The 14,979-nt window shown below is 42.3% G+C and overlaps 2 protein-coding genes across 26 annotated transcripts in view; one reads left to right on the forward strand and one right to left on the reverse strand.

Moving 5' to 3' along the window:
* MICAL3 (microtubule associated monooxygenase, calponin and LIM domain containing 3) overlaps positions 1-14,979 on the reverse strand; it is a 165,062-nt gene that overhangs the window by 100,537 nt on the left and 49,546 nt on the right. For all 25 annotated transcript variants that reach the window (XM_079304036.1, XM_079304039.1, XM_079304037.1 and 22 more), the window contains exon 2: positions 905-1,280. In XM_079304036.1, the coding sequence (XP_079160162.1) occupies positions 905-1,168 (264 nt within the window). In that variant the 5' untranslated portion in view covers positions 1,169-1,280. The remainder of the gene's footprint in view (positions 1-904; positions 1,281-14,979) is intronic.
* Positions 1-14,979, forward strand: part of TUBA8 (tubulin alpha 8) — a 96,536-nt gene that overhangs the window by 17,056 nt on the left and 64,501 nt on the right. The gene's annotated exons all lie outside the window — the stretch shown is intronic.

Below are 14,979 nucleotides of genomic sequence, written 5' to 3' on the forward strand. Positions count from 1 at the left end.
CATTAATTCTTCCAATTAAAGTAGTTCCTTCTCTCAAAAGGTGACTATTCAAGAGAAAGAGCAGCATCTATTGTCCTCAATGAAGGAGGACAGAACCCTGTTCTAATTTTATCCTATTCTGCACTATTGGTCTGTTCTGAAAAAAAAAGACTGCTTGATTGCTTACAAAACCAACCTATCCTATTCACACTTCAAAAAATGACATAAAGAACTGCTTTCAAACTGCACTGTCCAAAGGGTGCAGCACTTAAATGCCAGCTCACAATAATTCAGGTTAAAAAAAAATAAAATGCTCCGTGTACGTGTGTGTGTAAGAGCAGGAATTCCTGCACTAAATACCACACATACCAACCTTTTAAAAAGAATTTGCATGAGTTTCCATGCATATTTTTTTCTTTGAACATAGAATCTAGATGATTACTTTCTAAATAATGGGAAAGAGTCTGTTTTGTCAAGTTGAAAGTTCAGTTTTCTTGAGTCATGAGAATTTTCAAATTAAAACTTGAAATTTCCAAACACGCATATTTTGCATCCTAGATTCCAACAGCACACATTCCTGTTACTGTCAAAATGCAAAAAGAAGATAACCAAGATTAAAGGTTTACCAATTAAGATTTTCCAAGCCATCTATCTGTAGGACTGATGCCACAAAAACTTACCATGTGAAGAACCTGCTGGCTGCTTCTCCTAAATAAAACACAAACATTCAGGCGGGCAATCACATCTGGTGTTGCCAAAGGAATTCCTGATTGCTGATCACATGTTAAAATAGTGACAACATTCCTGAAACTTCCCATGGTTTACAGTGACACCAGGCACTCTCCTCCCACATCCACACCTTTCTAGTGTGTGTTCCAGAGGGACTGGGTAACAGCTGCCTGGGCCATGGGGACTGAACCCTTACCTTCGTGTTGGCGCATGCTTTCCCCTTCTTGTAGTCCTTATGGCTGCCTCTTTTATCCAACTTGGCCCACAAGGCTTTGGCTTTCCAGTAATTGAGCTTGGACTTGAGTTTGTGATAGAAGGAACGATAGTCCTTGGGCTTTAGCTCCAGGTAGTCACAGAGCTCCTGGAAAGCCTTCAGAGTCCCCTTGCAAGTGGAAGCCTGGACAAATCTGTCGAAGAGAACATGAGCCTGGTTCACCTTCTCGTTTTTACTCTCCTCCATGCTTCACACGTGGCAGCTGCCCAGGGAGGCAGCTGTGCTCTTCCAGTCTGCCAGATTTCCTGATGCTGCTCCGCTGAGCCACTTTCACCTCTGGCTTACAAGCATTATTAACCTAGAAAATAAAAAGAAAAAAGTGTAAATGAACTTGCTCTTTCTTTTTCGTTCCAAAATTTGTCTAAGCCTGCTGAACTGAGAGCCCAGATTCCTAGTCAGTTCTCAGCTAATTGATATCCCAATGATTTCTGCCCAAGCTGACTGAAGCAGAGGCTTCCAGAGTCCACTGAGCCTCACTGCAGACAGCAGCACATCTCACATCTCTGTTAAATCACAAAATCCTTTAACCTGAACCGGTGTCTTGGAAGTTTTATCAAAATTCACACTGCAGGAAGAGCAGAGAAGTTACAAGTAAACAGGCAGATGTTACACGAGGTCTGGAAGAGGGCAGAGGTTGTAAAACAGAACAGGCAGACCTTCTGTGTCACAGTTACCATGTGACACCTCAGCAATGGTTATGGGATGGTCTTAAAAACATTACTGCCACAAACCATTTCAAGAGTTGGTGCTCCATCAGTAAAATAGGCTTTGATGCCTTCATTCTAAAAAGACATATATCTCATCTCAAACAGAGATGAGAGAGGATGGCACAGCACAAGCTGATAGCCAAGAGTGGTTTTTGCACAGTGATGGTTACTGTGATCTTAAAACTATCAATTTCTTAGGAAAATATGTCAAGGCTGAAAAAAAGGAAGCCTGTCTTTGTTGCATCAAGCAGTATAAACATTTCCCTTACCTAAAGCCTATACACATATTTCAGTCAGTAAATGAGGAGCATAAGAGTGGAATGTGGCTGGTGCACAGGCCTGCTAAAATATAATAATTCCTATACTAATCCCTCTATTCTCTTGTTTTTGACTTCTTTTGATATGCAGACCCATACAAAAGTTTAAGTGGTAGCTGAGGTCTACTTTAATCTGCTGGGGCAGATGGGCTCCCATGAGCTCTACTGCTCACTTCTGGGATCCCTCAGAAGCAGGCTGGAGACCTACAGAATGGATTTTTTTATATAGGCCATGATTAGAGATGTTGTTTGAAGGCTATCTTCTCTTCCTCTCTCTTTTATATGCAATAAACCTTTTTCTTTCTTTTATACATAACACTAAGTATATACACTACATTACCCTACTTGCTGAGAAAGAATGGTTCTGTTTGCCTACAGACACAAAGGCAGCATGGGAACATATGCACAAACTATGGAAGTGAAAGCACTTGTGAGGTGTTTTTTGCCCTTTGCTTTTTTTGCAAAGGCTATTAAGGTAAAAAGGGAAATATGTGGACTTGGATAAACTTCTTAGATTCTCACCAGCTCTTTTCCTGCTTCCAGCAGACAGGAAGCCAAGTCAAACATTACAGCTCATGTCTCTTCCCCTCCCATATGAACAGCTCTCCAGTAGTTTATTTGGGCACTCCCGCTTTTCAGCCTCACATGTTTATGTTTGGAAACAGCAAAGGAGACCTTCACATATATCCACAGACTGGCAGCTTTTAAAAATAAAAGGTTCTACAGAAGTCAAAGTACATCAATGGGTTATAGTGCAGAATGCAATTCTAACTTTATTAGTACAACCACCTTAGAGGACTCAGTACCCATGAAGCTGTTTTTCCAACTGGCTGATAGTGATGCCCATGTCCATATCAGGACTGCTCACTAAGCAAACAGGAACTGCTTCACTCATGTTCCATCTTAACTTCATTGTTGTGAAGCTGGAAATATGGTTCAGCCTTCCTCAGGGAAACCATGCACTACTACAGAGGTTTAAGTCTAACCCTAAAACAGTTTGGTTTGAAAGGGACCTTAAAGGTCACCTAAGTCCAATGCCCTTGCCATGGGCAGGGACACCTCCCACTAGAGCAAGCTGCTCAAAGCTCCATCTACTAACCTGATCTTGAGCACTTCCAGGGATGTGGCATCCACAGCTTCCCTGGGCCGTCTGTGCTAGTGTCTCAGCACCCTCACAGTAAAGAACTTTTTCCCAATACCCAATCTAAACCTGCCCTATAACAGTTTGAAGACACTCCCACTTGTCCTATCACTCATGTCCTTGTAAAAATTCCCTCTCCACTAGATACTGAAGGTTTGTGTCTCCTCTTTTGTTCTCAAGAAGAATATTATAATGCACTCCAACAAGACACCTCTAACGCTGATGGAGTTATTTCAGTGTCTCTGTGTCATGCAAACACAATAAAATACCTACAGTCTAAAGTCATATGCCTCATTAATCAGCACAGCATTCCAAGCTGAATACTCCTATGTTCCACCCAACTTCTTGCACCCCCACTCTACCACCCAAACACTCACTTTACACCAGTGCTTTGGAGACAGACTTCTTCAGAAAAAGCAATAGAAGTTACACGACCTAATTTAAGCAGAGTCACAATTTAGGACTGTTAGTCCACATTCCACTGCTGATATACCACAGTGTAAGGACAGGGATAATTTCTTACTCTTGCTTCTCCTGTAGTTTTTCACCAAGGAATTGAAGCAGCATTGTTTTGGCACTGCCCAAGGATCCCAAAGTTAAAACCCAGCCTCCTTTCACTGTAGAAACTTACTGCTGTGTGTCCAAGGTTTGCCAAGCAAGCAGCCAAAACTGCAGAAAGCTGATCGTTTGAGCCAGCACATTCCAAAGGGCACCTTAGAAAGGCAGCTGTGCCCAAATCCCGTTTCACAGCCTGGGAAATCAGTTATGCCCACAGGTGAAACACCGAGGCTTCAGTCACCACATTAGGTCACTCCCTAGAACTCCGCATTCCTGATGTAAACACCCCGAGCCCTTGGAACCCGCGAGCAACACGTCAGAGAACATGGAAATTACAGGAGGAAAGCAAGGGCAGGCAGGAATTATTTGCCAGGTTTCCAGGGTACTTGTGTGCCTTGCCGGCTGTTCTGCAAGTCTGCAGCATCCTGCGTGTTTTGTCTCGAGGCAGCTGATTGCTGACTCAGATGCTCGGTGAATTCCTTGGCTGCGGCGGCGGGCGAGAAGGACAAAGCCCGTGGAAAAACGCATGCAAGAACAGTGGTAGCGTTGCTATTTACAATAATAGCAGGAGGTTGTCACTGACTCATGGCTCCAAGCACCCTCAGGATCTCCAGTACTCGCCCAGGACAAAAGCAACCAAGGAAAAACACAGAGATGTAGGGAGTGAATAATTCCAGGTGGTGGTTCCTCCACACAGTCACCACAGATGCAGGAATATGAATATTTTATCAAATGCATACACGAGAAAGAAAGCCCAGTGCCCTACTTCTGCCAAAGGCAAGAGATAAGAGGAGATTTTGCAAATTCTACACATAAGGAATTTGGTTGTACAAATTGAAGTTCTGCAGTAAGTGTTGCAAATGCAGGAGTTATATATTTCACACAAATAAACCCCCATTATGTGAGTCACTACCCCCTCTACATTTCCATCCTAATTTTGTTCAAAGTGTTCATTCAAGCAATGACTTGAGTCCAGGAAAAAAGTAGACTACTACAGGGATGTATTTTTCAGCCATCTCTTTTTTTTTCCCATCAGAAATTATTGAGTTAATTCCATCTACATTCACAGCTTGTTCTTTCTAGCCTAAACCAGGAGTGAATAAAACATTTGCCAAAGTAACTGCCCAGCTGCAATTCAAAATGCTGAGTTTCTCTGAGCACAATGGAAATGCTTTCTTCCATTTGAGTTATTTCACAGCCAGGCAGACACCACAGATGCACCCTTGACAGACAAACCTCTGAGGAGTCAGGCATCAAGAAGAGGTGGCAATATCATATGGACTGGAAAGCAAATGGGTCTGTGATTATAGAACTACTGTCCAACAACATCCCCCATGCCCTTGCCTCCCTTTCACAGCCCCTTCTGTAGCTGGTGCCTGAACAAGGCTCAGTAACATGCTCTGGAAACTCAGAGATGACTGCAGTACCCAAGCAGCCAGGACACACTTGCAACCTGGCTAGCAAAAGCCTAAGCACAGATTATAGTTAAGCTTATGCTACAGACATGGGGACACCTATTTTTGTCTCTCTCCTCCACCCAGCCTCCAGTTTTCTTGTAGGAAACCAATTGCCTTTGAGCCTCACTCCTCATTGAATCTGGATGAAATTGTTCAAAAGTTATTAAGGATGAACTGAAAAGCAGATGAACAAATGGCTCAATCCCATAAGCCTTCCTTCTTTAGGAAGCCACACACAAAAAAAATCTTTATTCCAACAAATGAAAAAGCTCTGTTTGCATTTCCCAGATTTAATTTCTTTTACTTTTAGCTAAAATTGCAAAATAAACAGATTTTCTACAATATATTAATGACTTTCTAAGTGAACACAGGTATCAAAACCTGCAGCTTTAGGGCAATGGTAAGACTGTGGAACAGCTAGCAAAAAAAAAAAAAAAAAAAAAGCAATTTTGACAAGAAAAGCTCAAGCCAAAACAGGCAACTGTTTTAGCTCCATATTACACAGAGCAAGAAGGGGAAAGCAGGAGGACAAAGGCGTGGTTGCCATTGTTTGCAGCTTCCCTTTTACACCAGATGGAAAAGGGGCACGTCAGCACTGTCCACAGAATGTTTTAAGATGGGATTTAGATCTGCTCCTGTTCCTAACATTCAAAACTCAAGCAAATAAGCTGTCAAAAATCCATGTTTTAATGCACTCATTAAACTTCTGCCCACCACATGGAAGAGTCTCTTGGGTCTCACTTCTTGCCTGTCTAGCCTCCCTCCCAAGCTAGGCCAAAAGTGGGAGAAAGAGAAGCCAAATATGAACGTGACTGAAAGGACAAGAAGCTGCTCCTAGCACATACCCAAAGAGTTCACAGAACACTCATGTCAAGAAAAACTCAACCCAGTACTGACTTAAGAAGAAATGCTAACTATAGAAATGAACATGGAAACACACAAATACAGAATCAGTTACAGAAAACATTTTGGTTCCCAAATTCACATCAAGGTACAGAAGGAAAAATGTGTACATTGCTTATGACTAACCATTTCTTCAATGCCACAACACAACTACTGAGAGCATTTGACCTACAAAACACAACCTTTTATCTATGAGAACTCAAAAAGCATTCTTTGCTGCTGCTGTCATATACAAGCCTTTGATCACAGCACTCCCTACACTGAATGAACAGTAACAAAGAAAGAGATGGAGAAACAGATCAATGCTTTTTGTTGGATGGGGAAAAAAAGAAAACTATACCAAGAAATAGGTAGCTGTACCCTCAGAGAATGATAAGGGAATAATAGTAAGCCAGCTGGATAAGTGTCATTACCACACCACGATGTTACAGAGCAACACAGTTAAATTCTCTTACCTGAAGTGCTTTGAAGCTGTTCCTGATGTTACATTTCAACACAGAAACAAATCCTAAAGTTAGCTCCCACCCAGTTTTACAAGCTGGATTTCCCCAGAGTTCTGCAAACACTAACAACCCTAGGAAAGTGCCTATTTAAAAAACAAAAGAAAATAAAGACTCCTAAAATTACCAGAATTACACTTCCACAAAACTTTATTTCTATGGGGATAAAAAAAAATGGGGATAAAACAAATTGGTTGCCTTAGCACAGCAAGATATATCAGGACATGGACCCATTCACTTTTCTAAGCTGTGTATGCCACAAGAAACACCAGAAACACCAGCTTTTTTGAGAAAAGCTTTGCTGAACATTCAAGAACAAGAACACTGTTCTGCCCCAATTAGAAACTCTGAGCAGAATGAAGACTGAAGGCTACAAACACACTTAACAACCTCTGCAGTCCAGTGAGCCAAGTCCTCTGAGGTCTCCAGATTCTGCCAGTGCACTGATCATCCCAAACCATTCCATGGCACAGGAAGGAAACAAATAGAGCTTGTGATCTTGGAAAAAAAAGTCTCAGATATTCTGTAATGAAACTCACATCAACACATTTGCAAAAATTTGTATAAGTGAAAGTTTCTATCTGCCAGAAACTAGCACCAAAACACAGACTGCAATGATCACAAAGGAGAAAAGATAATCAGGAACAAAGAGACAGATGCAACCATAAGATCTGCAAGTAACAAGAAGATAAAACTTACCAGTCTTTGTTGAGCATGTAAAATGGTTCAGAGATGCAAAAAAATTAAAAGGTCTAGCACCCTCTGTAGTATGTGCTTGCTTTGTCCTATATGCAATTGCCTCCACTTAATGTGCTCCAGTTCTCTCTCATTACCTAATTAGCCAGAGAAGGGAACAAAGCCAGTGAAGGGTCTGAAGCACAAATTGGAGGGAGCTGGGGTTGTTTAGCCTGGAGAAAAGGAAGCTCACAAGTGATCTTATCTCTCCCTACAACCACCCAAAAGGAGATGCAGCCAGGTGGGGGCCAGCCTCTTCTCCCAGGGAAGAAGTAGACAGCCTTGAGCTGTGCCAGGGGAGGTTCAGACTGGGCATCAGGAGGAATTTCTTCAAGGAAAGGGTCATGGAACAGCTGCCCAGGGAGCTGGTGGAGTTGCTGTCCCTGGAGGTGTTTAAGGTAAGACTGGACGTGGCAGTGCCATGGTGGTGTCTGGTCAGAGGTTGGACTTGGTGATCTCAGAGATCTTTTCCAAGCTCACTGACTCTGTAATTTCCCCTTATATAGGTCAAAGATTACTTATCACCTAGAGTCACGGGATCCAAACAAGACTGAATTTATCAAAGCCCCCTTCATTTTCATTAGTCATTAAGAGAAATATTTAGCACTCCAGAAGCAAGCTCAAAGACTGGTCATTTGTGACAGCATTTATTTTAATCACAGCAGATATGATGCCTAGACTTTCAATCCAGGGCTCACCCCTCTGTGGTTTGGCAAATCCAGACTCTTACAAAAAAAATTCCACTTACAGTAAAAAATGAACATGCTAAAGCAAGTTTTATTTATGCTGCTTCCAACTCTCAGCTGTAATGGGTGTGGAAAAGAGGCAGGCACTTCCTGAAAGGAAGTGGTGGACGACAAGGGAGTTAGAAAACAGGATTAGAAGATTCCTAATTTCACCATTTTTACACAGTCCACCAGGTACGACGTCAGAAATCCCCTGCACAGAGCAGTTCAAACGTATTACAGGCTATTTAGTGGATGTATAACCATTTTCTGTGGAAGAAGACTGATAGGAGAAAACAGAGGAAGTTCAAAATTTTGCAATCTTCTTCCCTATACACATCTTGCAAGACTCTTTTGGGAGCCAAGAAACCTAAGTAAACAGACATCTGAACAAAAGAGATGTAAAGATTTCTCCAACCAGCAAACCACCATTTAGAGACTACTGAACTTTTAAAAAAACCCTAACAAATCCAAGTTTTTATTCTAGTTCAGGAAGGGTTGAGATCATGCTATAACCCATGGGTGCAACATTAGCTTGTATAACTACCACATAAAAGAGACACACAAAATCAAAAGAACACCTACAAAAAATCAGACCTTAAACCCAGACCTCCAGAACTGGCACCTCCTTTCCCTTGACAAGACAAGTCCAGCCTGGAACAGCATCTCAAAGACTCACCTGCAGATCAGGTCACTCTGCATCCCAGTTATTTGATGCTCCAACCTGCCCCTGTCCCCAGCCCATGCATGGCCAATAAGGCCCAAGATCCCACAGGGCAGGGTGACACCCCCAAGCTTCACTGCTGCCAAAGGAAACCCCACAGTGTGTTTATGGCCACTCATGGCTGTACCCTGCTCCTGTCACTCAGACCACTGCCCCAGCCTTCCTTTCTCCTTCCAAGTTATGCATGAAAATATGTGCTCTGCAGGCTGTCTATACACCTAAAATCAGAAATGGCAATGACAATGAACTCAATCCAGGTTAGATCAGGATTTCTGAACACCCTGCAGGCTCCACAGCCATGTACTGTCCTCCAACATCAGTTACTAGATCAGACCATAATACACAATGAAGTAATTTCATTTGGCTTTGCAGAGGTGGAGAATTACACACCTCAGCAGGAGCACTACTGAGTGAGCAGAGTCTGAACAGGGCACCAAGCAGGATTTGAAAGGAATCAGGAGACTACTTTCCATCATGGCTTATCTTTTTGGTCAGATTCACTATGGAGTTACATCTCATTTTTACAGTAAATTTTATTTATCAGACTCTAAAGGCATGGGGCTTCTAGGTAGCAGAAGAGATACTGAACATGTTCAATGGACACAATGTTAAATCCCAATTTGTCACGGGAAGAAAACACACCCACACATTAATCCTATAATTTATTTCATAAATTAGATCATTTGGTTGAGGTCTATTCCACACAACTCACAAACCTCCTCTATAACCTCTCCCAGGCTGCACTTCTGTAGACGTAACTTTCATTTCAGAGGCAAAGAAAGTCTTTATCATCCTTTCCTCAAAATACTCTTACTATGCTTACATTTTGTAGTTCTTGGCAGTATGTTAAACTTAAGTTTAGTATTTACCTTTGATAAATTTACTCATGTAAATCCTCTTTCCAAGATAAGAATACCAACCCTTTGCACATGCCCACAATCCTTAGTAAGGATTATAATTTTAAAAAGCAAAGCAAAATAAAACCCTTAGCAACTAGCAAACTAACAAACTGAGACAATGACATCAAATGACAACTGATGAAATCTATCAACTTAATGAAAGTTTGTCTCTGTTACACAATCTGCTGTGCCTAATGCTTCCCCATCGTTCATTTTCCTCACAGGCACAAGGAAAGCTTCTACCAGGAGACAGGAATGCATTGCAAGCAAATAAGTAGTTCAACATTTTGGCTCAGTCTTGACAAATAGACAGAATAAAGAGTTTGCATTTTCTCAAGCTACAAAATATACCAGAATCTTGAGAAGTAATCAAAAATGTAGGCAGAGAATGGCAAAACCAAAACTCTCAACACTGAACTTTCAGTTCAGCAGAGGATATCAGATAATACCAATTGCACATATTGTTACATAAGTTATAAATAGTAACCAGGCAGCACCATCCCCTCTTGGCTGGACATTGACTCACAGTAAACACGGAGCAGTTTCAATTACCCAGATAGAGATTTCCCTGCAGCCCTGGAACCCGCAGCATGCCCCTCTCAGCAAACACCATGCCAAGCTCCGTGCCTGGAGCCAACGAAAATCTGTTAGGAAATCAGCTAGAGGAAAGAGGTGGAGGTGGTTCTGGGATTTAGCCTCCTCTCCCTGAGGCTTTGGCAAGCAGCTCCTGGAAGAAGATGGCAGCCATCACTTCCAGTCTCCTCAAATACAGCTGCACTGTTGGGGACATGAAAAGACTTGGTACGAATTAGTCAGAGATTACAACCAACCTAAATGTAAAGATGCCATCAGCAGAATTTGCTCCTAGTATCGAGCACACATCTCTCCTTGCCTTTCATCCTCAAGGACTGTTCTGTTTAAGTCTTTTTAATTCCATCCTCCTTTGGATAAAGGCCATTCCTCTGCAAGGATATCTGGGGGTCTGAGGCAGATAGCTGGGAGGTTCAGCTGAGGATATCTGGCAGAGAAAGTAGCCTGGGGAGGGGGCAGGAGCATTCCCTTTGTTTGATGCACTTTTTGTGCAACACATCAGTGTGCACTTGGTTAACAGGCAGAGCTCACAGACTGCAGTGTGAAACAATGACTGCCCAGCAGGGCTGGACAGGACTGAGGCACTGCTCTGCTCCTGTGCTGCCCACAGGCCAGGATCTGTCCCATAGGGCAGTCCAGATTTCCACTGGCTGATGATTCAGTTCTGGACCTTGGACTCTAACTGTGTAATTTCCACAATCTCTTATTCCATTACATCCTGTATGTGAGCACCAGCCAGCATGACCCTTTTCCAAAATGCTTTTAATGCAGCAAGAAGGAACACGAGAGACTGCAGGTCACTTGTGACTTTCCCAGTGACAACACCAACAGGCTGCTGCTGGCATATCTGGAGAAGAAAAGCACTGAAATCAAATATTTTCTCCAACTTCTGCTTTCAGGCTCAGTCAGCCAGAGCACAGCTCTGTAAACTGGTAATGACCAGGGTGGTGGTAGCACCACAGCATGACTGTAGATGCTTTCCTGGGAATCCATACAGTGCTCCTGGAGAGCATTAACAGCACAGAACCATCTGGGGTCTTCAACTTCTGAAAACTACTCTCTCTCTAGTTGCTCACACTGGCAGTAAACAATTGATTATCTATATATTTGCTATTAGTTTACATGAATAGAAACAAATGCTGCTATTAAGAAAGCTTAGTTTTCTCCAAATTGAGGACTGAGAAATGTAAACTATTTGTTTCTTATTACACTGGGAGCTACCAGTAAAATCCATATCTACTCTCCACTACTCCCCTGTCATTTCCCATATATACACCCCAAAAATTATCATGTGGGGTTTTTTTTTCCATTGACTCAAAAGATCTAGCTAACTGCAGTGAAAAAATTCTTATTTCCTGGGGCAAACCAGAAAACTCTGCAGTATTTGGTACTTGAGATAGTTGGGAGTGACCACAAGTAATAAGCAATGTTTGCTTTCAACCTTTAATTTCTGTAACACTCTTGTTTATTTCCTAAGATAGAAAAGACTATTCCAGTTGAAAGAGCCCTACAGTGATTGTCTGATCCAACTGCCTGGCTGAACAAAAGCTCAAGTGTGTTGTTAAGGGCACTGCTATAATCTAAGTTCATTTCCCTTCCCTGGCTGGGAATGCACCTTTTGCTGTAATTTCTGCATTATGTTCTGTACCTATGGGGAGTAACAGAGAAATGCTCATTTGAAGAGTAAAAGGCAGACAAAAGGATCTAATGCTCATAAAAATGGGCAATTTCCTACCCTTATCACACTGTGGCTGGCCAGTGAGATTATTAATGCTTTATGTCTCATCCCTGTTATCAACTCCAACATTTCTTCCTGAGCCAGTTGTTTTTATGATCAATAGCTTTCTTTTAATTTCCAGGCCAAGTTTATACCTCTCTGTTTCTGTGATGATGCTGACCTATGCATTAGCTTTCCCTCCCTTCCCACAAGTATTTATAGACCTTGCCCTTGCCCATTATTCATAGACATCTCCCCCTGACCTTCATTATGCTAAGATCAAATCAAGCTCTCTTGGACTAAGGCTTTTTTTTCCTATGCTTCCCAAAGAGAAAACTGGGATATTGTTGGGTATGGGGTTTAGAAGTTTGAAAGGTGGGGAGGTTGTGTGATCTTAAGAAGAATTACAGCTGTACAGTGTATTTGACCAGATGAGTTCTCAGAACAGAATTGCACAATGGGGTGTACAATACATCCCTCTCCTGCCCACTCTGGGATTGCTTGAGCTTCTTCCACCTCTACAATCCACAGCTGGCATTCATGTTAATGTACCCATGGATCAATGGAATCCCTCTTTCTCCTTTCTCAGTTATTTCCAAGACAAAGGCCATCAGACTGTCTCACACTACTCAATTTAATTCAATGTGCATCCTACAAGTTCTAGTTCTTTCTACAGAAAGAGTTGGTCTCACAGGGAGAGAAATACAGCCCTAATCCTTTGAGAGCAGGAGCAGGAACCCTTCCCCTGCAAATTAGTTTCTTCCCCTTCTAAACACAATCTGGTCCTTTTTGTGAAAGATACAACTATTTGGATGCAGCAGTCTTTTCAGAAAAGAGATGCAGTATCAATGCCATGGGCCAGGTGACTGGTGGAGCTCTCATGTGGAAGATTCCCACAGTCAGCACCTGTGATCAGCCCTTCCAGTCTCCTCTACTTCCTGACCTACTCACAGCAATATAAAAAAATAGTGTAGAACACCTCCAGGAGTGGGAAGAACAATGTGTTGGCTTTTGTCCTGCAACTCAGCATTTGAAATCAGCCAAATGGGGTTCTAGAGCACTCTCCAACATGAAAAGTCCAAGGCAATTTCCCAGTTTATTAAGAGAATACAGTTCTCTGAAACTGAAAAGAAACAGATCACATACTAGGATTGTCTCCAAACCAGTCCAGTGTTTTAATATTACTGTATGGATGCAGACATGACAATACACACACAGGTGATGTGCCAAGCCAGAATTACATGCTCCTAACCATGACTGCAAACATGCAAAGCAAAATAGTTTTATTGAAGGTTCAGTGAAGGCTGTGCAAAATGATCAGGTTCAAGGCCTTTAGCTGCATAAAGTTGAATTTCTGTGAAAGCAACTGATCCTAGAGCCATTTCTGTAACCCTCTGTCCTCTGATAAGTGTTGTGTGGGGTGAGAAGAGATGTGAGGAAGGTGACCCTGTCATCTGAAACTCCATTTCCTTGACAGGATGGATGAAATTTTGCTTCTTCCTCTGTTTTAAAGAATTACAGTCTTGAAAGCTGAAGATGGCAAGAGACTTCCAGAAATTTGCCAGTGTGCATAGAGCTGCCAGAAACAGTGTTGGTAGCAGTGTTGTTTGCAAAGGCTGCTCATACAATTTCAAGAAAACTTGAAATCTCAAGTGTGCTTTTGGTACAACAGCTTACTACAAGCTGCTGGTATGCTCCTGCATGTTGTTTACTTTGGAAAATGAAATTTGAATGTTGTTTTATCTCAAAGGCAAAGCTATGCAAAGAAATACTTGAGGCAATTTATGCCACATCTGTGTCCCCACAGCTAATAAAGGAATGCAAGATGACTACAAGTTATGTGGGTATAATCACTTCACTAAATTACATAAGACAATTTAAGAGATAAGTACTGTTCTAAGTGCTCCAAGCATATATTATATGTTGCCCAGGAGTCCATTATCACAGAAGAAGAAAAATTATTTTGTCTTGGAATAGCTTTTAGAAATAACTAAAATATCCCAACAGCGTTTTTAATTCAGCATTGCTCTAATCTGATCTCAAACGAGATCAGTTTTCCCTTTTCCACCTATGCAATGGAACAGTGACTTCACTTTCATTAGTCCCCTGGCTAACTCCTTAGATCTGACAGTAATACAGTCATTAAGCAGATCAGCAGGGTCTCAAGTTTAACAGAAAGATCAGTATTTAGACATGTCTGTTACTTCAGTCCAAGGTTGCTGGGCAGCCATAGATTGAGATGCAGTAGTACCTTAAAGAAACAGAACAAAGCAGCAAGTTTACAGTATCCAGATGTAATGAAATGTGAAACTCTGCCCTTGACAAGCATAACACAGCATTGTTCACTGGATACAAGAGGTGGCTTGGACTGCTACCTGTTCCACGTGCCCCTAGGCCCATCACACTTGGTGGTTTTGGAGCAAACAGGCTACCAGGGTATTGCATGGAGGGTCTAGAGCTCATCTCACTGCAGACTGTGGGGAGGAACCCTGAGGGGTACCCAGCATTGTGGTACCTCAGTAACCCCCAGCACACCCTGGAGAGAACATCTGTGCTACCCACAACCCTCTCCATGGAGTCACCCAGCACGTAAGTAAATTCAGGGCAAGGTAACATCTCATGAAAACAGCCAATAAAACAGGTACCTTGCTATTAAAGGTAATGTGTGGGAGAAGCTGACATCAGTGCAAAGTAACCTGCAGCAAGGCAGATGTGGATGCAAAACACCTGCAAACAAACTCAATCCATTATTAAAGGTGAGTTTGACTTTCACTTAGAACTGAACATCACACACAGTCTGTGCCCACATCTATTTCAATCCTGTCTTGGGACAGCCCACAGACACACAAATGACCACCTGAAGTGGGCAAGAGCTCTCTGTAACTGGAATGACCAAGCTAGGTGGCCCATTCTCTCAGCAGTCTTCTTTACAAACAGAATGGAGCATGGAGAAGCTTCCAGCACACTCCTCTCCTGGTTTCCTTCACAAACATAACCCATTCATGGAAAAACAGCCCACGTGC

This window comes from Erithacus rubecula (genome assembly GCF_903797595.1).
Source record: "Erithacus rubecula genome assembly, chromosome: 4".
Lineage (NCBI taxonomy): Eukaryota > Metazoa > Chordata > Aves > Passeriformes > Muscicapidae > Erithacus > Erithacus rubecula.